This window comes from Bombyx mandarina, chromosome 20, assembly GCF_030267445.1.
Source record: "Bombyx mandarina strain Sakado chromosome 20, ASM3026744v2".
NCBI lineage: Eukaryota > Metazoa > Arthropoda > Insecta > Lepidoptera > Bombycidae > Bombyx > Bombyx mandarina.
The window spans coordinates 4,651,107-4,674,554 of NC_143226.1; the positions used below are offsets into that span (position 1 = coordinate 4,651,107).

General features: G+C 36.9%; 1 protein-coding gene across 2 annotated transcripts in view; it reads left to right on the top strand.

Annotated features, from left to right (window-relative positions):
* Positions 1-21,590, top strand: part of LOC114247855 (glutathione synthetase) — a 29,595-nt gene extending 8,005 nt beyond the window's left edge. The window contains exons 4-12 of one of the 2 annotated variants that reach the window (XM_028180924.2): positions 1,918-2,051; positions 8,278-8,320; positions 9,185-9,355; positions 10,128-10,195; positions 11,482-11,586; positions 12,850-13,056; positions 17,721-17,856; positions 18,955-19,046; positions 19,919-21,590. In XM_028180924.2, coding sequence (XP_028036725.1) covers positions 1,918-2,051; positions 8,278-8,320; positions 9,185-9,355; positions 10,128-10,195; positions 11,482-11,586; positions 12,850-13,056; positions 17,721-17,856; positions 18,955-19,046; positions 19,919-20,048 — 1,086 coding nt within the window. In that variant the 3' untranslated portion in view covers positions 20,049-21,590. The remainder of the gene's footprint in view (positions 1-1,917; positions 2,052-8,277; positions 8,321-9,184; positions 9,356-10,127; positions 10,196-11,481; positions 11,587-12,849; positions 13,057-17,720; positions 17,857-18,954; positions 19,047-19,918) is intronic. The other variant, XM_028180923.2, reaches the window with a different exon arrangement.
* The last annotated feature ends 1,858 nt before the right edge of the window (positions 21,591-23,448 follow it).

Here is a 23,448-nt window from a genome sequence, read left to right on the forward strand (position 1 = left end):
AACTTGCAAAATGGCTGTTCAACCACATCCATTTTATTGGTCATTGTGTTTGTAACTTTGTATGAGCCACGTCGTCGATGAAACGTATCGGATTTCGTAGGCGGATCCATTGTTTTATCAATACCCATATTGCACAAATATTACAAGTGTTTTTTTGTGTCATAAGGAAAATAAATCAAAAAGGATATGTTGTGACCTTAACCGTTCCAATCAGCTTGAAACGTCAAGTATGATTTGTCCAGTAACAACTATAATATATGAATTATAAATTGACTACTTTTTTCGAAGTACCCGACTTGCCGAAGAGATCCGATATGGTCAAATTATTATACAATTAATAATTGCGATAATATTGAAGGGGTAAGTCATATACATTTATCAAATATTAACTTGCCACTTCAATTCTGACCCTATGGACATGAATGGTTGAGTTTTACTGATAAGTTGTAAATAACTTAGTCCTTCAAAGATGCTGATAAATACAAAGTATGGTGTTACAGTGGTAATGTAACAAATTGTATGATTACACTAAATTGGAGACAACAGTGGAGAAAATTGCTTTAATTTATTTTTCGATATATTGAATCTCTATCTTTGTACTGGAGTTAAAATGCAATATAAGTGCTACCGGCACGTAAGCAGGGTATATTTTTCCGCATAATATCTTCTTGAATAGTGTCACTGAGCCGGTACTTAGAAACATAAAATCGCGCCTGTTCGATGTAATATCGTTACTACAAACCTGCCAGTGTGGTCAAAATATCGGGTACTCTATTTAGATAACGTGTAGTGTGGTCACGACTGATGAATTTCGTATATATACATATTTTTTTTTTAAATTGAAGTTGGTAATTTTTGACTACATCTATTACCAGTCCGTGATTAAGTTAATAAAAAATAAATACTAGTTTAAAATAGTCATGTTTCAGTAGCAGTACTCCAATTTGGACTCAATAGAAACGTAACTTCCCGACTAAAATAACTTTACCGCTAGTAGTCCAAGGACTCCATTACTTTTTTGTTGGTCCTTCTGGTTCATCTTCAAACCAGACGAATGGTATTTGTTGATTTTAATACGCATTTGCCATGTTTATTTGTGGTATAACAATGAAAAATGGATTAAAATTTCATTAAAGTATTCAGTTAACTTCGTAAGACAGTTAGGATACAATTTGCATTCGCGGCAAGTGATTATCGCCGCTGACACGGCAATCGATAATGGCAGCGGACCGTTAAATTCAGGAAAGGGTCAGGTCTTATTGATCGTTTTAATGTAAAACTATTGAAAATTATAACAAAACTTTGAAATTATCGCGAAGTATTCGAATAAAATATAAAACGTATGTTCTTGAATCGAGTTTTATTATTATTTTATTTATTGAATTTAGCAAATACAATGTTATATTAGACACGCAAAACAGTAAAAATTTAAATTGCCTACATATTAAATCTCGGTTTAGTTTAAATATGAAGATTATCTGTCGAAGAAACCTGTACAGTGAAGCTGATTATCTGGATACATTTTGGGCAGAGTCAAATTTTAGGCTAGCAACAAAATCGTTTTTCTATTTATATTTAATTTTATATCTGAAACAAAACCCTATGTGAACGTGCTTAAGAGCAAATTAACAATGCCATAGAAGCTCTAATTAAATCTATGCTTTGTATTATTAGTGTAAATACAAATGTATATGTTTGTGGATATGATGTACGATAGAAAATATTGTTATCCGTGGTGACTGTATCCGCTTTCATTTATTCTTTATCAATAAGGCATTATTATAAAACAGTGCGAGGATTGCTCTCTGTATCCGGCATAATTTAAGTAATATAACTACATATAGATATTATATATTGTAATTTTTATTTAAAAAGTTTTCCCTAACTGCAATGATTGGACGTAATTACGTTTTCCAGTCGCTCAGCCTTGGATTGTTCCGTTCGGATTATCTGCTGCAACACCCAGACGGAAATGTGTTAAAGCAAGTCGAGTTTAACACGATAGCGTCGAGTTTCGGTGCCATAACGTCGCATCTGCCCAACATGTCTCGGTACTACGAATATTACCGGCTGTGCGGTCGTTGAGGCGAATTGGATACTTATGAAAATTTCCATCCAATGTTGCCCTAATGTTTGTTATGTTTGGTTCTATAAAAGTGTTTTATGTTTTTGGTCCAATCTCGGTCCAAAATGATTTGGTACAATGGATTTCTGCTAGAAACTTTAAACACAGACATTTTGTCTTAATCAAATTATATCATAGAGAAAACAGAAATCTTAAAGAATTTTTTTGGATGATCATTATAAAATCCATTGTAATTCCAAAAACAATTTTTGTGTTTGGCAAACACTTTTGTTTGTAACCAATATTGTACCGGTTTAATGATGATAAATAACGTATGAGTATCCATTTTGCCTCTGCAGCCATCAGTCCTTACATCTCTCATGTGCCTGCTAAACTTCGCTTACTGTATGCACGTCTATTATCTCGCTCACTCTATCGCATTTTGTTTGTACTTTTCGCTTTCACTTCTTTAAAGTTGTTTCGCAGTATTTTAGAGTTTATACTTGTGTTATCACAATGAAGGCTTTAGTTTGTGGTCGTGATTGGTTACCTTTAGCATCAGACTGTCCGCAATAGAGTTACCTACTTATCGAATAGGCAAAGTCGCCCTCGATTGTGCAAAATTTTCCGAAGCTGGCAACTCATTTGGAAATTTATCGTAATGTAACATTCGCTCAAGCTACGAAGGTTGGCCCGTTGTACTGACAATACGTCTAATACTATACTTGTCACATGACGTTTTAAGAATTCAAGTCAGTTTCGGATGTGGCTTCAAGCCTTATTAGTGGCATATCCAGTTTTTAATTACAGTACGGATGTTCTGAAGCGAAGCTAACACACGGCCAAATCAAAACACATTAAAATGCATACAGCATGTTTTATTTCGTTTGGGAGTTTTTTTTTTTTGAGCATGTAGACATAGGCTTTGTAAGCTTTTAGTCAAAGTGTAGAGTTAGAGTCGCTTGAGAGATGTTACCTTAACCTGCGTAGCCGGTAAAATTGAATTTGGAATTATTCGCTGAAATCCCCATTATAATTTTTTTTAATTTTCTGTCCAATCATTGCGGGATACGGTTTAGGGTAGACATCTTTCAAAATTTTGGTTTTTTTATTTATTTATTTTGTTTTGCGCTTAAATCACTATCCTTATATTGTGTGTGGTTTTGTGTGGTCTTGTTCTGGAGGAAATTAATTGGGGAATTGCTATTATCGATTAAAACCGCATATTAGGACCAAACAGCATGTTCGTTGCTATGAGTGGGTCCCTTTACCTTTGTAGTAAACAAATACCTCACGGGCATAAAAAAAAATTCTTTTTCTTGCGATCACTACAAACAATAATTAAAGAATTAAAAACAGATGCATATATTATCTACAGCCGATACACAACTCTTGTCTCGGAAACCTCAATCAATAGTTTTGAATTGTTCCAATTTAAAACCGGTGTAACGAAAAATATTTGCAAAATGTACCTAAATGATTGTCATTGTCAACATTATTGTCCTTATTAGTTGTCGGACTAATACTAAATACCCCACGTATACTAGATATAATGAAAACAATTCAAAAAGTTGCAACGACTTGACAAAAATCTTAACTTCTCTAATAGGAACAAAAACGGTACAACTTGAGATTTTAATACATTAAAATATACACATAATGTACACATTAAAAATGTATTTTCTGATAAGACAAAATCTCCGACGCAAGATCCTTAAGTACTACATACATATTTAGATACTAGCGACCCGCCCTCGCTTCGCTTCGGAAACATTAAAACACACATGAAACCAAAAAATAAAAATAAAAAAAAAATAAAAAAAAGTAACCTATGTTCATCAGGGACAATGTCGCCTTCTAATGGAAAAAGAATTTTTCAAATCGGTCCAGTAGTTTCGGAGCCTATTCGAAACAAACAAACAAACAAATCTTTCCTCTTTATAATATTATAGTATAGAAGAGCGAAGCGGTATTTAAGTTTCAAAGGACATCGCTGTAATGTCGTCGGCGCCGGCGAGGTGAACGATCGGAGACCATCCGAACATTCTCGAACACCGGCAATCGTTATAATTTAAATGCCTTATAATATTTATTCACGTTCTGCAAACCGAAGAAGTAATATTTTCAACGGCTCTTAAAGGTTTTATTTGTCATTATATACCCATAATAAATTTATATTTCAAATAATTATTTGTTAGAATGTGAAGCAATGACTAATGCACGTGACCACGTGTTTTCCCTCACTAGGAGGGTATTTACAATCTTGATTCAATACAAAAGGAAAACCCTGGTCGTGAGTGAGAAACGGTTTTGTGTATGTTAATATATTTCCTCGTGTACCTAGTTAATTATATTATTCATCGATTCATTGAAAGTACGTAATTTATTTCAAACGATATTATTAATGAATGAATAAGGTTTCATTAGGGAACTTCCCGTTTTACGATTTCGAAAGGAAATTGAAAATAACCATTAGTTTGTCAAACTTACTTCAAGGAAATTTGTATTACTTGTTCAACATAAGTTTTTTTTCCGTCTCGCCAATTAATAGAAGAAATAAACCATTAGTATGGCGTTAAGTAGTAACCGGATCTCATAGACCTGTCATGATGTGGATACCGCCTCCCACATTCAGATACGAGATCTAAGATCTGAATTATACAGTGTAAGGTATTCTAGGTGCGCGAACGAGCTCACAGCCCACCTGGTGTTAAGTGATTACCGGAGTCCATAAACATCTACAACATAAATGTCGCCATCCACCTTGAGATATTAAGTTCCAAGGTCTCAGTAAAGTTATAACGCCTGCCCCACCCATCAAACCGAAACACATTTTTGCTTCAGGACTGAAAATAGGCAGGACGGTGGTGCCTACTCGTGCGGACTCACAAGACTTCCTACTATAGCGATAGTAGCAGTGAATTGATATAATATTCAGTTATAAAATACATGCATAGAAGTTAACTGCCCTAAATACGTCATTACCTATCCTGCCGATCTATTAACGGTGCCTTTAGGTACCTCAAGTACCGGTCACCGTCCTCGCCGAACCCGTCACTTGCGACGAAGGGCTCAGCAAGTAAATTAACCCACAGAGACAGCCCACTGAGTTACTCGCTGGATCTTCTCAGTGGGTCGCGTTTCCAATCCGGTGGTAGATTCTACGAAGCACTGCTCTTACCAAGGCCAGTGTTAGCAACACCTCCTGATTTGAGCCCCCAGAGCTCACCTACACGTTAGGGTAACGCTGATATAGTCTCTCAAGGCTATCAGCATAGGTAGGAAAAAAGGAGTTAACGTGGTTCTGTACGCTTAGCGCACATCACAACCGATGGAAGTGACTCTCCTAGTTCCTACCCGCTTCTATTGCCATTGATCCTGGCAAACGCTTAAGTTTGTCTTGAGATAGGTGCCGGAAACCGTTGTGTAAATGTGTTAATAGATCAGAGTGCTTAGTGTGAGTCTTTTAACTTCTGGATCGCGTAAAAGCTAACTCAAATTTGTATGGAGTTGGAACAGCTGCCCTTCGTTTGTCGCTAAGCACACTGATCATAATGATAGCCAAATTCCTAAAATAGGCATCGGAGCTCCTATGCATTAGTTATCTTGTTTAGGCGAATTCTTAACCACCATAATTTTTTGAAATTTTCACGATTTTCTTAAAGAAACTTTCAAATGCACGAAAGTGTAGAAGTGTTTTTAATCTCACCTTTTAGTCGCCTAAATTACTTAGAAAATTTATTAATTTAGGTATTTTATTTAGTAAAATGCTGTTGACGTTATTAATAAAATGAATTTGACCAGGACACGCCTGAGGCCATGGAAAATTAAATTTTAATGTATTCTCTGATCTGCGTTCTAAATTCGGTTGTAAAGGCTTTTCTAGCACGAGTCTTTTTCATTTGTAGCATGTAGTAATGTAAAATTGTCGTTTGTAGTTTTGTTTGTATTCAAGTTTGGTCGGTGTTATGATGCTTCTGGCCTTGTTAATAACAATGCTATATTTATCGTGATTCGAGAAAATCAATTTAAAATCGATTTATTACATCTTCCAATCTAGATCGGTGATCCAGCAAGCCCCAGTTTTTTTTTCTTTTTTGCTGGAATGTGTAAATTTTTTAACATAGATAAATCTGAAAGTAGGTTTTTAAAAAAACAATAATAATTCATATGTAAACAAAACAAGAAATTAAACACTTTATAAATAGCTCGTAAATGCAATTTTAATGAATACTAAACTAATTTAGCTTAATTATAGTTAAACACATTTCAAGTTTATCACCAGTATTTTTACTTTTATGTTAGTGTAACCCCTTACTAAAGTGTAACCCTACAGTTTATTGGGGCTGATAATTAATAAAAGCAATGCGAAAAACCAACATCGAGAATTCGTTTTGAGATGACTGTGTAAGTGAGCGTTTGAGAAGGATTTTTTTTGGTTCAAGTTTGGACGCCACAAAAATGTAATTACGTTATCCTTCAATGTTCCAGTGGAATACATGTAATTGACAGATTCTTGCCTCCATTGTACAGTCATTAGATTTATCTTAACGATCGCTATGTTCATTTTAAGTAATGATTTTTAGAGTACGCATAACACCGATCAAACAGCATTTGATTTAATCAAAACCTCAGCTTCGAAGAGTAACAACTTTTCAAAATTCAATGAGATAACAGAAATCTTTGCATTAGTAATTATTATCTTTAATATCTAAAGAGAAATAAGGCGCTAGTACTGTTTAACTAGTACATATTTTTCTTCCGCAAACGATGAAGTTACCATGTCTAAAGGTTAAGAGTCCGGTTTTGCTTAGTAAATATGGACTTAAAAAAATGAAGGCCCAATTTTTATAAATTGCCGTGATTAATGGTAGAGCTTATTGTAAGCCACCCACCCACAGAGGTAGCCATCGCCCTGCTGCCTATTTCATACTACGAAGAAGTCGTGTGCCAATTAGATTTTGATCTCATATCACAAGGTGGCTGGTAGCATTCACGGTGCGATGTATAGATATTGGGTCACAATAAGACCACAGCTTCAGCACAAAAAATTACGGTGTCAATCAAAGAATAATTTAAAAGGAAAACTGAAGGTTTTAAGGAGGAAACATTTATTTTAGTACGTTATGTGCTTTCTTCTTCTTCTTCAATAAACGGGTCATCTCAAGCACCGGTCACCGTCCTCGCCGAACCCGTCGCTTGCGACGAAAGGCTTGACGAGTAAATTAACCCATAGACACAGCCCACTGAGTTTCTTGCCGGATCTTCTCAGTGGGTCGCGTTTCCGATCCGGTGGTAGATTCTGCGAAGCATTGCTCTTGCTAGGGCCAGTGTTAGCAATACTCCGGTTTGAGCCCCGTGAGCTCACCTACACGTCAAGGAGAAGCTGAAATAGCCTCTCAAGGTATCAGCGTAACATCCAGCTTTGCATTTCCTAATTATGTTATTAGTTGATATGTTTGAGTTATTACTCTTATGGAGCTGAAGTAAGGTAGTGTGTTTTAACTAAGTGCTGTGCGTGAATACAATTTTGTTGATGCTATTTAGTTAGTATGCTGTTTGTTTTTGTTTGGCTTAGTTAATCGTATTAACTGTAGCAATTAAAAAAATGTAGTTGATTTTGTCACAGAATGTCGTTGAATTGTGTGTAAAAATATACTTGCTAAGTTTTCGAATCATACTATAGTTATTTGAAAGAAAGAAAAAAAAAATCATCAACTTGTAACTGTTTACGGGTTTTGATGATTATCTGTAAAAGTTTCACAATCACAAATCCCCGAGACGAAAAACGATGCCTCAAATTAAACATTCAATGTTCCAACGACGAAAGCAAGGACTATTCTTGCAAAAAAAAAAAAAAACGTGTATCATAGATTTATCACTATGGTTATTTTTGGACTGATATCTTTAAAAATATTTGGTCTAATAATTATAGTTTTAATGGTTGCGACTCTTAAGAAGGCAAAGGACTCATTTGATATGGAGTCAAATAAAAGGATTTTTTTTTCTATTCATTTGGGGGTGCTACAACATCTTAACAGTTTTTCGTCGTCGGGGAATGTATTGTAACATTGGAAACATTTGCATTTGGATTTTTGGATACAACAATTTTTGGTAACAGTAAGCATTAGCAATTGTTATTGTATGCATCGTTTACTACACCAATGAATACCTAATAAATTGTACTCATATATTCTTTTGAATATCCACAGTTACATCCTAAGGCAATTAGGTCACGGCGATCTGATTAAGAATGTAAGTATTACGTACTATAAATACATATTTTTGTAGAAGCGCAGGGACCTTTCATTCATATCATTGGAATCTTTCTGCTGCTAGATCATTTTGAGACCAAACGGTGTACAAGGCAGTCATCAACACATGCTATACAATACAATTGATACTTTGGGCTCATTTCACAAGGTGGATGACGACATTGGTTTTGTCTTTTTTGTTGTTATTGCCCGTGTAGGCAGACGAGCATACGGCCCACCTGATGGTGAGTGGCTACCGTCGCTCATGGACGTCAGCAATGCCAAACTCAGAGCCAAGCCGCGGCTTACCGTTTATACTGTCTTTTTTTGGAATAATCAAGCCTTGAATCGTGAAACGCGAAAAACTCTTGGCTTTCTCTTTCCTGTTCCTTATTCTATAGCTGTTGGTTTTAATTTTAATAAATAAGTAAGTTCCAAAATTTTGCACGGTAGAGACGAATCTTGCGAATACTTGGCCAGATTATTTTTCCCTACGTATGTATAGCAGGCCTAAAAGTCTCAATTGTCTAAATAAGGGCCGTTTCTTAAAATTTGTACACATTAGTGCTTGGGGGCCACAATATGGCGTAATTAGATCTATCCGTGGGGAACTTACAACGCTCCTCACCGTCCGGAACTATACAAATTACCTTAGCTGATAGTATATAATCAGCTACACAAAATCCTGTCCGAGCGTAACTCATTGGCCCTTAGGCATAACCACCGATTAGGCAGGGCAAAGCCTTTGCTCGCCCACTTGTCACGGTGAAACTGGAAAGGCCTTCGGGCCACCGGTAATACTGCCTTCATAAAAAAAATGTAGGGCAAAGAAAAATATACAATTAAAACATGTAACATTGATTAGATGCCGGAAAACCGGGCATTGTCCGGTTTATGCTCTGGGATCATAGAAGCGTTCGATTTGTTTGGCGTCCTCAACGCAGTGGTGCTGTTTGTTGTCGAGGAAGTGTCCTACAATATCTGCGACCAGAGGTTCCACGAGTTCGAGATATCGGAGAAACGGCCCGAGATACAGGTTAGTGGACGTTGAGCAGAATCATTAATGTGTATCTGTGATTGTTTTACGGCCTTGCGGATTGTTGCAGGCTGAGGAGCCGTACAGTCTACCTAATGGTGGTCGGTTATCATCTCATGAGATCAGCAATTAGTGGTGGTAGGACCTCTTGTGAGTCCGCGCGGGTAGGTACCACCTACCCTGCCCTGCCTATTTCTGCCGTGAAGCAGTAATGCGTTGCGGTTTGAAGGGTGGGGCAGCCGTTGTAACTATAGTTGAGACCTTAGAACTTATATCTCAAGGTGGGTGGCGCATTTACGTCGTAGATGTCTATGGGCTCCAGTAACCACTTAACACCGGGTGGGCTGTGAGCTCGTCCACCCAATTAAACAATAAAAAAAAAAATCGCTGCCTACCGCTAAGTTTGATCCGCAAGTTTGAAAAATGGTTTGAATAGCGCTCAGTGTGCTTAGTGCGAGTTTTTTAACGTTCTCGATAGCGTAAAAGTTAACTCGAGTTTGTATGGAATGGGATCGTTTGCCTACGTTTGCCGCTAGGGGCGCTGTTCCAACTGTATACAAAATTGGGTTAACTTTTACGCTATCGAGAACGTTAAGAAATTCGCACTAAGCACACTGAAAGCACCGTGGAAGGTCCAATCGACTGTGTATAGATAGATAGATGCAGCTAGATATAAATGGATAAAAAATGTGTCGTAATACTCCAAGACTAGCGTATTTGTTGCGATGCGAGCAACAACAACGATAATTTAATATTGAATAACTTTTTATAGATTTATAGAAAAACCTTAAACGAAATTTACGAAGAGACCGAACTGAACGACAAGAAGCAACTAATGTTGTAAGTAATTAGTTTATTAAAGTAGAATGTTCATTGTTTTATCAAAAATAGCGTGTTTAGTTTCTAGATACATAGATGTGCTTCTTGTAGTGAATACTAGCGACCCGCCCTCGCTTCGCTTCGGAAACTGTAATTTATTATTGATTTCTCCACTATTTAATGGATGTTATTATACATATAAACCTTCCTCTTCAATCGCCATCTATTAAAAAAAACCGCATCAAAACCCGTTGCGTAGTTTTAAAGATTTAAGCCTACATAGGGATATAGGGATAAAGAAAGCGACTTTGTTTTATGCTATGTAGTGATAACGTAAAGAAAGAGGCCTAGGGGGGCGTAGTCCCATGCGCTGGTCCGATCAGATTAAGACGACTTTGGAATCCAGCATCAATGTCGCTATCCACTGCGCGGAGTACAGGAGTGAATGGAGGAAGATAGTCCTAACAAAAGTGCTCAGTAAAGGTCACGACCCTCAGAACTGAGGAATACGACGCACGGAGGAGGAGGAGTGATAACGTATTTAGTTTCTAGATACATAGAACTGCTTCTTATAGTGAATGTTTAAAACAACGATGAGTACTTGAGAAAATAAGTCACACGTCATATCGGATCCTCCCGATCCACTAACGGTGCTTTTAGGTACCTCAAGCACTGGTGATCGTTCTCGTCGAACCCGTCGCTTGCGACGAAGGGCTCGACGAGTAAATTAACCCACAGACACAGCCCACTTAGTTTCTCGCCGGATCTTCTCAGTGGGTCGCGTTTCCGATCCGGTGGTAGAGTTGAGCCCCGTGAGCTCACCTACTGTAGGTTCTTCAAGGCAATGAAAGTAAAAGATGTAAGACATTTGCCCGAAAAGCCCCGACTTATCACGTGATTTTCCTTTGGCATTTTGTTACTTTAAATAAATTGATTAAAACAATATCATTATCGATCATTCAGTTTGATCGTATTAAAATCTACCACTTTCTAATAGCTTTCTATAAAATAACACGAATATTGATAATAAGTGCTTGCGTTATGTAAGCAATACTTTATATGTGAAATCAAATAAAATCAAATAAAAAAAATATTATTCAACATAAATGAAAGTACCTACACACTTGTACCTACACACTTGTTGAACGTCAAAAAGAACTACCGCCAATTCACAAAAACTAGCCTTCGTCCTGAGAAGAACTGGCAAGAAACTCAGCGGGCATGTCTTTTTTTTTTTAATATCAGTTTTTTTTTAAATATTCCATCAAATAAGGAACGAACGTATACAAGTGACATGTCATTGACAGGGACGGTCATCCAGTAGCAGTCGTTTACTACAGATCAGGGTACGAGCCGGCTCAGTACCCCACCGCAAGGGAATGGGACGCGAGATTACGCGTCGAAAGATCCACGTAAGTTTTATTGACTGTGCTTTTTACAGCTGTATTAGTGTTCTGGCACACTTGAGATGTGTGGTTGATTATTATCGACGGGTGAAAGGCTTTTTTTTATTGCTTAGGTTTGTCGACGAGCTTACGGCCCACCTGATGCTAAGTGTTTATCGGAGCCCATAGACATCTACAACGTACATGCCGCCACCCATCTTGAGATATGAGTTCCAGGGTCTCGGTATAGTTACAGCGGCTGCCCCACCCTTCAAACCGAAACGCATTACTGCTTCACGGCAGAAATAGGCAGGGTGGTGGTACCTTTTACTGGTGGTAGGACCTCTTGTGAGTCCGCACGGGTAGGTACCACCACCCCTTAAGGAACTGTAATTTATTAAATTTTCTATCTTCATATTTCATCGCGCACTTGGTGGTTTAAAGTTATAACTATTCAAATATTTGTCCAAAGGATGTAGTGTAAAAGAACAAAATTTATCTACTAAACCAAATATGATAAAAGTATTTATTTTAATATAAGGATTAGTTTGTTACTACCAAATGCGTTAGAAATAAATGATCAATTTTTATTGTAGTCATTTATGATCCATTATTTTGGCGATAATGGCTTACACATAAAAGAGATATTTGCTTTCGTGGGCTTTTTTGTAGGACTATTAAAGATAAACAATTCCATTATACATTATATACGTGTAAGTCCAAGGAGAAGAAATCAGTGTAACATAACAGTCAAAGGATTAAATATTATCAGGATAAATTATGGGGAACGCGAGGAGTGAAGTTGTGTGATTTGTTTTATTTTGTCTAATTAGTGTTTCTTCAGGTTTACAAGTGTAATAAGGGTGGTTTATTACGTGTTTAGTATCTGTGAAAGTGCACAAATGTGAGAAAATGAAACAAAGCCACTGAACGTATAATAACTTCTCGGGATCTTCCAAAAAGTTCACTGAAAAAGTCTCAGTAAATGACCACCATTTTACAGAGATTATAATTCATCCCATATCATCTCATCTCATTTCATTTAATAATATCATTTTCATATAAAAAAGTAACGTATCATTAAAATTAAAATAAGACTTGACCTAAAGGTCTTAGTTATCAGGTCATAAAAACACTTAAAAAAAAGGATAAATTATTAAGGTCTAAAAATCACTGGTTTTACACACTACTATCTAAATTGAATCTCTCACACGTACAATATTAGCTAACTATTCGCAATATTGAAAGAACGGCACATAAACACTAAAGAAATATGGTAATTTTTGTTAGGGCCATAAAATGTCCATCGATCCACTACCAACTGGCGGGAACGAAGAAGGTCCAACAAGCCCTGGCCGGTCCCGGGGTGCTGGAGAAGTTCATGGGCTCCGGGACGAGCACCTCTCGAGTCCGGGATATATTCACGGGACTGTACTCGCTGGACTTCGACGAGAGCGGCGAGAGAGCAGTGGAGATGGCACTGGCCGATGCCGAGAGGTTAGTTCATCGTAATACTATATTTATTATTTACTAGTGGTCCCCGCAGTAGTCGAAATTCGAATATAATTAATTGAAATTATAAGTTTGAACATTGTTATTGGTTCTATTGTCAAAGACTATTTATTATACTTCTATAATCACAGATTTCGCCAAGACTACAATATAGACAAATAGTGTTAAAGACAAACAATATTAATTTATTCTCAACTAGCTGACCCGGCAGACTTCGTAGTGCCTCAATCGATAAATAAAAAACCTAAACTTTTGTATAAAACAAACTTAAAACATACAAAAGGAATCCGTCCGACCGGGGACACATCAAAGAGAAAACAAAATTGTTTTTTTTTTATTTAATTCCGAGCATTTTCATATTTATCTACCTTTTAAACCTCTAGACTTCCACAAATAATTAAGGACAAAAATTAGCCAAATCGGTCCAGCCGTTCTCGAGTTTTAGCGAGACTAACGAACAGCAATTCTTTTTATATATAACTAGTCAGGTCATAAGTATTGTCACACAGTAAAAGCTTTTCTTTTAGAATGCTGGCCACAAAAAAGTTTATTGAATTCGAATTTCGAATTGTTCATGAAAATAAAAATGTATACTTTTAGAATTTTACTCATTTTTAAATATGGAGTGGACGCTTAAAGAAGACCGTGTTGCAGCTATTGCGTTGCATCGTTGCGGTTACGCGCCAATTCAAATTTTTAACATACTGAAAATTTTGAATATAACCAAAAGATTCGTTTATCGTACCATCAAACGATACAATGAAGACTCTAGTGTAGATGACAGGTCAAGAAGTGGTCGCCCTCGGTCTGTTAGGAATCCAGCAGTGATAAAAGCTGTGAAGGCGCGAATTCAAAGAAATCCCAAACGTAAGCAGAAACTGTTGGCCCTTCAGATGGGGTTAAGCAGAACCACGGTGAAAAGGGTGTTAAATGAAGACTTATGGCTTCGGGCATATCGAAGAAAAACAGGACATCGTTTGAATGCTCGTCTAATGGACCTGAGACTGAAGAGATGCCGCGCTTTGTTGAAGCGGTACGCGGGAAAAAAATATCGGGAAATTCTTTTTTCGGATGAAAAAATTTTTACCGTAGAAGAGAGCTACAACAAACAAAATGATAAGGTGTACGCACACAGTAGTGAAGAAACGAGCAACCGTATTCCGCGTGTCCAACGAGGTCATTTTCCATCCTCGCTCATGGTATGGTTGGGAGTTTCTTATTGGGGCTTAACAGAGGTACATTTTTGTGAGAAAGGTGTAAAAACGAATGCAGTTGTGTATCAAAATACAGTCCTGACGAACCTTGTGGAACCTGTTTCTCATACCATGTTCAATAACAGGCACTGGGTATTCCAACAAGATTCGGGGCCAGCTCATAGAGCGAAGAGCACACAAGACTGGCTGGCGGCGCGTGAAATCGACTTCATCCGGCACGAAGACTGGCCCTCCTCCAGTCCAGATTTGAATCCATTAGATTACAAGATATGGCAACACTTGGAGGAAAAGGCGTGCTCAAAGCCTCATCCCAATTTGGAGTCACTCAAGACATCCTTGATTAAGGCAGCCGCCGATATTGACATGGACCTCGTTCGTGGTGCGATAGACGACTGGCCGCGCAGATTGAAGGCCTGTATTCAAAATCACGGAGGTCATTTTGAATAAACTTTAGTGTCATAAGAATCTATGTTTTGTTAAGTTCATTTTGGTATATGAATGGTTACATAATGAATAAACTTGTTTCAATTATTTTACATTAAACATGTGACAGAACTTATGACCTGACTAGGTATAGATTTGACCACAGACTTTAAAGAATGACAAAAGTTTCACAATTGACAATTTACAAAGAGTATATTATATTTATACGTATGTGTTGTGTCAAATACATGGTAGTGTGTGTAATGTTTTCTTTATTGATTTAATGTATCTTTTATGCATTATCTTAAAAAAATATTAGCATTGTGCACTTCTTCTCTATAATCTCTATAAGTGTGGAAAATTTCATACTCCTCCGTCCGCGCAATTTTCGTAAACAGGGATACAAAGTTTTTGCTTCACGTATTAATATATAGATTTATTTATTTCATTTACTTCAGATTTTGTTGCATCCATATTATATTCATTAACATTTCATATAGTATACCATAATTAAATAAAAACAATAACTACAATCTCGGAATAGAACAAAATCAATAATAATAATATAACAAAAAATAAAATAATAATAATAAAACAAAAACTCAAAATTAACGTCAAAACTACCTTAGCCTAAAGGCTGGTTTGGATATTTATATATTTATTTTTTGATAATTTGTTTCATATATACTACTATTTTATATATATATATATATATATATATATATATATATATATATATATATATATATCTATTTTATTGCTTAGATGGGTGGACGAGCTCACAGCCCACCTGGTGTTAAGTGGTTACTGAAGCCCATAGACATCTACAACGTAAGTGCGCCACCCTTCTCTCCCGCACTCTCTTTCTCTATATTCTCCATAAGTGTGTGAAAGGAGAAACCCCATTTTGGGCCTAAGCGTTACACGAATGGGATATGTACCAAAAAATTCGTCTATTTTGCTTGATTATCCTATTGAAATCTTAGCTTCATTGACAATGGCCAAGTGTAGAAAATAAGTTGAATTCAATTTTTTGTTTTAAACAATCTTTGTAAACATCTGCAACACTTATTTCAATATACGTAACTAGCTCCACAAACCCGCGGATTAGAATTAGAGCATCCATAAAATAGGATCGATTTAGTGGAAATCGAGTGTAAAAAATAATTAATACTCTTTTGCTTTAGGATAAATGACTGTTTTTATAGGTATTTTAATCAATGTAAATAGAGTATGGCCATCGAATCGTGACACAACTACTTACAATGGCGGCAATTCAAAATATCTACAACTGACAACATCAAATATAGCATGAAAGGGTAGTTTTGCATTTTTATATTAATGTGACTATGCCATAGTCATGTCATAGTCAATGTATCAAATCGTGTTATGTTATCTTTAATGTTGCCAACTGAAGATATTTTGGATTGCCGCTATTTAGTTGTGCCATGATTCGCTGGCCAGACTGTAAACTTAATCTCATTGAATAACGTAACGTAAAGCACCAAAATCTACTAACAAAAATCATTAAAAGAAATAAATAACTGTGCCATTTAGTTATGACACGAAATCATGTCGGCAACTGCAATTCAAAATATTTTCAACTGGCAATCTTAAATATAACATGAAAAAGTCGATTTGGTACTTTGAGTTTTTCTATGGTGTAGTTATATTAATAATTTTACTGGTGATAGGATCTCTTGTGAGTCCGCGCCTCCCGCCCGCCTATTTTTGCCGTAAAGCAGTAATGCGTTTCGGTTTGAAGGGCGGGGCAGCCGCTGTAACTATACCGAGACCCTGGAACTCATATCTCAAGATGGGTGGCGGCATGTACGTTGTAGATGTCTATGGGCTCCGATAAACACTTAGCATCAGGTGGGCCGTAAGCTCGTCGACAAACCTAAGCAATAAAAAAAAGCCTTTCACCCGTCGATAATAATCAACCACACATCTCAAGTGTGCCAGAACACTAATACAGCTGTAAAAAGCACAGTCAATAAAACTTACGTGGATCTTTCGACGCGTAATCTCGCGTCCCATTCCCTTGCGGTGGGGTACTGAGCCGGCTCGTACCCTGATCTGTAGTAAACGACTGCTACTGGATGACCGTCCCTGTCAATGACATGTCACTTGTATACGTTCGTTCCTTATTTGAATATTTGAATTTTTTTAAATTCGAATGAATATTTAAAAAAAAAGACATGCCCGCTGAGTTTCTTGCTATACTATACTAAGACCTTAGAACTTATATCTCAAGGTGGGTGTCGCATTTATGTCGTAAATGTCTATGAGCTCCAGTAACCACTTAACATCAGGTGAGCTGTGAGCTCGTCGATGGGTATCTAACCTATAAAAAATAACAATAAAAAAGGCATGAAATAAAATTAAATGAAATGTGATGAGATAATATGGGAGCACGTAATGATTTATATTTTATAAAAAAAAAGTTATCATATAAATATAGTTTTTCATATAAAAAAGTTTTCATAAAAATTAAAATAAGACTGACCTAAAGGTCTTAGTTACCAGGTCATAAAATCCCTTAAAAAAATCATTTCGTGCGCAGCGCGTTTCGCATTACGTTGTTTTTAATTTTTAGCTTTCGTTCGTTTTCGTAAACAACCTAACGCGCGATTTCTCGTAACAGGTTCCATTTTTATTTTAAAGCAACCTGTTGCTGCAACAGGTTTCATAAAAAATTACTCATCTTAAAAATATCGTTTTTATTAAAATATCTCGAACAATAAACATAACCTAAAATGTAAACATTGTCTGATTTTACCAATTTGGCCATTGCTGGGAGACCTGAAAATTGGGCTCATGAAACCTTCTTAGGTATTGTAAGTTATGCCCAAATTCTAGCACTGTAACGCCAGGCCCAAGTTTGTATGGATTTCGGGTTTGTCCTTTCATATTCCTCCGTCTCCGTAAAAAGGGGTACAAAGTTTTTGCTTCACGTATTATTAATACATATTATATAGATTTTTAAACTTTTTTTTTGTTTTTGTATAGATTCGTATTGAAGCCTCAAAGGGAAGGTGGCGGGAATAATGTGTACGGTTCGGAAGTGAGGGACGCGTTGACTCGCATGCGACACAGCCGGGAGCGAGCCGCGTACATACTGATGGAGCGGATATTGCCGCCTCTGGTATGGATTTTTTTTATTTATTCCTTAGATTGGTGGACGAGCTCACAGCCCACCTGGTGTCAAGTGGTTACCGGAGCCCATAAACATCTACAACGTAAATGCGCCACCCACCTTGAGATAAGAGTTCTAAGATCTCAGTATAGTTACAATAAAAAAATACAATCTATATATATAAAAATGAATTGCTGTTCGTTAGTCTCGCTAAAACTCTAGAACCGCTGGACCGATTTGGCTAACTTTGGTCTTGAATTATTCGTGGAAGTCCAGGGAAGGTTTAAAAAATATGAAAATGCTTGGAATTATATAAAAACAAACAATTTTGTTTTTCCTTAGATGTGTCCCCTTGATGTGTCTTTTATTTATCGATTGAGGCAGTACGAAGTCTGCCGGGTCAGCTAGTAAAACAATAAAAATCAATAGGAAAATAAGATTACTGATATGACTGCTGGAGACTTATTATCATTAAAATCTTCAATTGGAACTATTTTTCATGACCAACAACTTTATGGCCCACTTGATGTTAAACTGTTACCGCAACTATGAGTTCCTGTCCATCTTAAGAGATAACTCGAGTCTTTTGTAACCTAAAGGCCTGTGTGGCCTTGTGGCCTAAAGGATAAGACGTCCGGTGCATTCGTGTTGAAGCGATGCACCGGTGTTCGAATCCCGCAGGCGGGTACCAATTTTTCTAATGAAATACGTACTCAACAAATGTTCACGATTGACTTCCACGGTGAAGGAATAACATTGTGTAATAAAAATCAAACCCGCAAAATTATAATTTGTGTAATTACTGGTGGTAGGACCTCTTGTGAGTCCGCACAGGTAGGTACCACCGCCCCGCCTATTTCTGCCGTGAAGCAGTAATGCGTTTCGGTTTGAAGGGTGGGGCAGCCGTTGTAACTATACAGAGACTAGAACTTGTATCTCAAGGTGGGTGGCGCGTTTACGTTGTAGATGTCTATGGGTTCCAGTAACCACTTAATACCAGGTGGGCTGTGAGCTGGTCCACACAATCTAAGCAATAAAAAAAAATAAAAAATTCACACGGTGCGCATTCTATAAATGATGTGTCGTAATTGTTTTGATAATTTTCAGGTGTCTGGGTACATGATAAGGCCGGGGGCGCCTGTCCCACCGCCGCTGGTAGACCTCGTGTCGGAGCTCGGAATATTTGGGGTCATTATTGGGTATGTGCGATCCTTGTTATATGTGTAACGCTTGTATTGGAGGAGCGAGGCATGCTAGCACCGGAGTCCATGGACATCATAAAGTAATTCCTTCGACCTTCGAACCTGGACCTGAGACCAGGCAGCGGTGCCTATCCGGTCCTACATAATCTCCTGCCCTTCTCTCAGTTACCGGGGGTCAGCGCAACATATTTTCTCCTTCTATGTTCCTCTATCATATACCATTTCTTCGGTCACTCCCCTCTTACCCACATCGTCTTTCACGCAATCCATCCATTTCTTCTTAGGTCTACCTCTTCCTCTATATCCTTCCGCATTGATAGTTAACATTCTCTTACCAACCTCATTTTCATTTTGTCTCATCACATGTCCATACCATCCCAAACGCGCACTTCTCGGCTTCTCTGTCACAGGTGCCACTTTTAGACTTCCTCTAAAATATTTATTTCGTATTCTATCCATTCTCGTTACTCCACACATCCATCGCAACATTAGCATGTCTGCTGTATGCAATCGCCTTACGTCCTTGCCTAAATCTGCTGCAAAGCCGTGTGTTCGGTTCTAAGGGTAGCGTGTTATTTTAATGCAATCATACTCGCAAAATTATTAGCAAAATTACTGGTGGTAGGACCTCTTGTGAGTCCGCACGGGTAGGTACCACCGCCCCGCCTATCTTGCCGTGAAGCAGTAATGCTTTTCGGTTTGAAGGGCGGGGCAGCCGTTGTAACTATACTTGAAACCTTAGAACTTATAGCTCAAGGTGGGTGGCGCATTTACGTTGTACATGTCTATGGGCTCCAGTAATCACTTAACACCAGGCAGGCTGTGAGTTCGTCCACCCATCTAAGCAAAAAAAATTATGTTTTTTCCAGTACGAAAGAGAAGATCTACTGCAATCGTCAGGTCGGTCACATGTTGCGCACCAAACTAGCCGACGCTAACGAGGGCGGTGTCGCCGCCGGACTGGGCGCGCTAGACTCGCCCTATCTACTAGACCTATAACGAACATCCGTACAAACCATCTTATAAAAACACTATCCGTACCCGTCCGCTTCGCTGGGCATTTAAAATTAACATTATCATTTCTCACCCCCACAAAGATTCTCATCATTAACGCCCCCGCAACTGGTGTAGGGAGTCCAACGCTCATATAAATATTAGCCTATCCATTAAGTACATGGATACCAAGTTTCAAGTCAATCGGATGCACGGTTCAGTAGTTATAACGGAACATTAGTAAAAACCACTGTAGATTTATATATTAGTATAGATATGAGGTATTTTCGGGAGTTTCCGGCGTAAGCAATGTCATTATCAAATTATCAAGCTAGAGGACGCCACTGTTCTATGAAGACAAAATATATGAGTTTGGTGTGTGAGGTCGCAACATTTGGTTTGTTACCCTAATACTGAGAAAATTTGAATAAGTGCATTTTTCACATACCACAGGTAGGTTTCGATTTTTATTACAGATACATTACTGTAGAATCATATTTTAAAATATATAATCAAGATATAAATAGGATATGCCTTTTGCCATTGCTTATTATTTTAAGCACCTATTTAAATTTCATACTCAATAAGTTTTAATAAATGGATAATAAATTAGATTTTCGAAAGAAAGAAGTCTTTATGACATCTTTTTTTTGAAGATTTTATAGCCTGGTAACCGAGACCTTTAATAAGCCAATTCATGTTTTAAACGTATTTTGATAGTTACGGGTAATACATTAATTTTATAATACCCTCTCTGATAAATTTTTTCGATATGTCAAATTTAAAGGACTATGTTACTTAGATTGATAAAAATCACTTGGAGTGCTGAGTCCACAGTTGTATGTCATGGGCCGTTTTCCAATTACAGCACAAGAGCGCATTATGCGGCACAATGCTCAACTAAGCTTCAGCATAATTCGGCATTGTGCGTCACTGAGTCGCATTATGCTCTGTAATTGGAAAACTACCATTAAGTAATGGTTAATTACAGAGCTTATTGCGGCTCAGTGACGCACAATGCCGAATTATGCTGAAGCTTAGTTGAGCATTATGCCGCATAATGCACTCTTGTGCTGTACTTGGAAAACGGCCCATGTACCTATCCGACTCTTTAAACATTCTAAAGCAACAAGTACTTATGTTTGTCGACTGATTATTGATTATTCTTGAAGTATATTTTAAATTTGTGTAACTGCACTCTTATATTGATTTGAAACAAAGTCTTTTATTTGGAACAGAATTCGCTGGAGTTATCTAAAAAGATATTTTAAAATTTTAATTATTTTTGAATAACATTCCTTTTGTTATTATTATGTTAGGGTTTTTTTTAATTATATTTTTACTTTAGATGAATTTTAATTTTATATAGAGTTTATTACTTAATGATAAAAAATGGGCAATTATTATACCAAAGTGGGAATAATAAAATGACCGAGGAAAGACTAGAGTAGACGATAAACTGAAATAATGTGTTACGATAATTTGGTGCTAAATCGAACCGATTTTGTATAATAAAATTTATAGTTTAATAAATGTTTATAATAAGTATACGTTTTGTTTTATTTGTTAAAAATAAATAATAAATAATTGAATATGCAATTTCGAAAAGGGCACATGTCGCATATTTTGTCAAATACGTTTTTTCATATACATGTAGTTTTGAGGCTTACCTACACCCATTTTATAATAATTCTAGTAATTTTCAATTGCTAATTAACACTAAAATATATCTCGAAAGTTAATATTTTAAATTTTACACTGCTTTAGAAAATAATCGGTTTTTTTTTATTTCCTGAACATATTACATTTTCAGAGATGTGCCCTTTTCGAAATTGCATATTCAATTAAGATCAAACCCCGCACGGTCATCCGGCACCAAATTAGGATTCCCTGTGTTTTGAGTATCAGAGACTGATATACATACTTACATACGTTTAAATGTATAGATAAATAATAAACAACCAAACAAAGAGTAAACCAACCTGTTAATCACACAAGCACTTAGTTCTTTTTGACGTTCAACAAGTGTATAGTTTCATTTATGTCGAATAAAAAAAAATCGATTTGATTTGAATGTTTGCCTGACGTGGGAATTGAACCCACGACCCTCGGTGCAACGCTTACTATTGCACCATCGAGTCAGGTAAAGGTAAACAGTTTGTTGCTTGGTGTAAATAGATGATTATTACTGGTGGTAGGACCTCTTGTGAGTCCGCACGGTTTGCTGTGTTTCAATGTTACCTAATTTTGTGTGTTCAATTAAGTATATAAAAGTATATATAAAGAGCTGTGGAGGATCACTAAGCAGACACCAATGGAGAAGGAGATCCTTTCGCGGAAGTGGCATTGGATTGGTCACACTTTGAGAAAGCCCGATACCCACCTATCAAAGAGAGCACTGACCTGGAAAGTGTCTGGTAAAAGGAAGAGAGGCCGCCCCAAAACAACTTGGCGTCGCTCGGTGGAGCAGGAGCTAGGGGTCTTGGGCATGACGTGGGAGGAGCTAGAACAGACTGCCCAAGACCGATATAAATGGAAAAATTTTATTCGAGCCCTACACCCCAGCAGAGGGTAATAGGAAAGCATGATGATGATGATGAATTAAGTATATACACACACACGCACACACACTCTCTCTCTCTCTCTCTCTCTTTAATTTTTTTATAATAGGTAATTCGTTTTACTTCATCATATTATACGTTCTCTATACTTTGTATGTTACATGTGTGTTACATTTCACTATTATAACATTTATTTTGTTTTTTATTTAACCTTTATTTAGTAGATCGCTCAAGCTTTAGTTAGCCAAAACTAATTAATCAGTTTACCTATTTACGTGCTACTTTATAATGTAAAAAAATTGTTTTGTTTGTTGTCTGTGTGCTATCTTACAATCCATGATAATAAACTAATATCTTTTTATAAATTTTAATGTAATTGAAATTTGTCTTACGTAACGTCTTAAGTACTTAACCGATCATCTTAAATATATCGTACATAGTAGGGATACAAACAGTGTTTCCACAATGAGGAGGAAATTCCCATTTGAGGGGAAATTATGGTCCATAGGGGGAAAAAAAGGGGAAATTGCGGGAAATCATGGGTAAATGGCATTTAGTGTAAATAATATTATCATAGTATAGTATCACCAGAGGCGTGGGTAGGCTATAGAAGAAAATCGATAAAGACCTTTTTTTTTATTTACTACACTAGGGCCAAAAGTGAAAACTACAGCAGAAAAATTGTTGAGGGGAAAAAAGCCCTGAGAAGGGGAAATTTGAATTGAGGCGTGGGGAAAGGAAATCATTTAAGTGGAAACACTGGATATAAAAGCGGACCAAGGGTACAAGTAAATCCGGAAAAAAACTTCTATTAGTAGTAGTGGTAAAGAATAAAACACAAAATG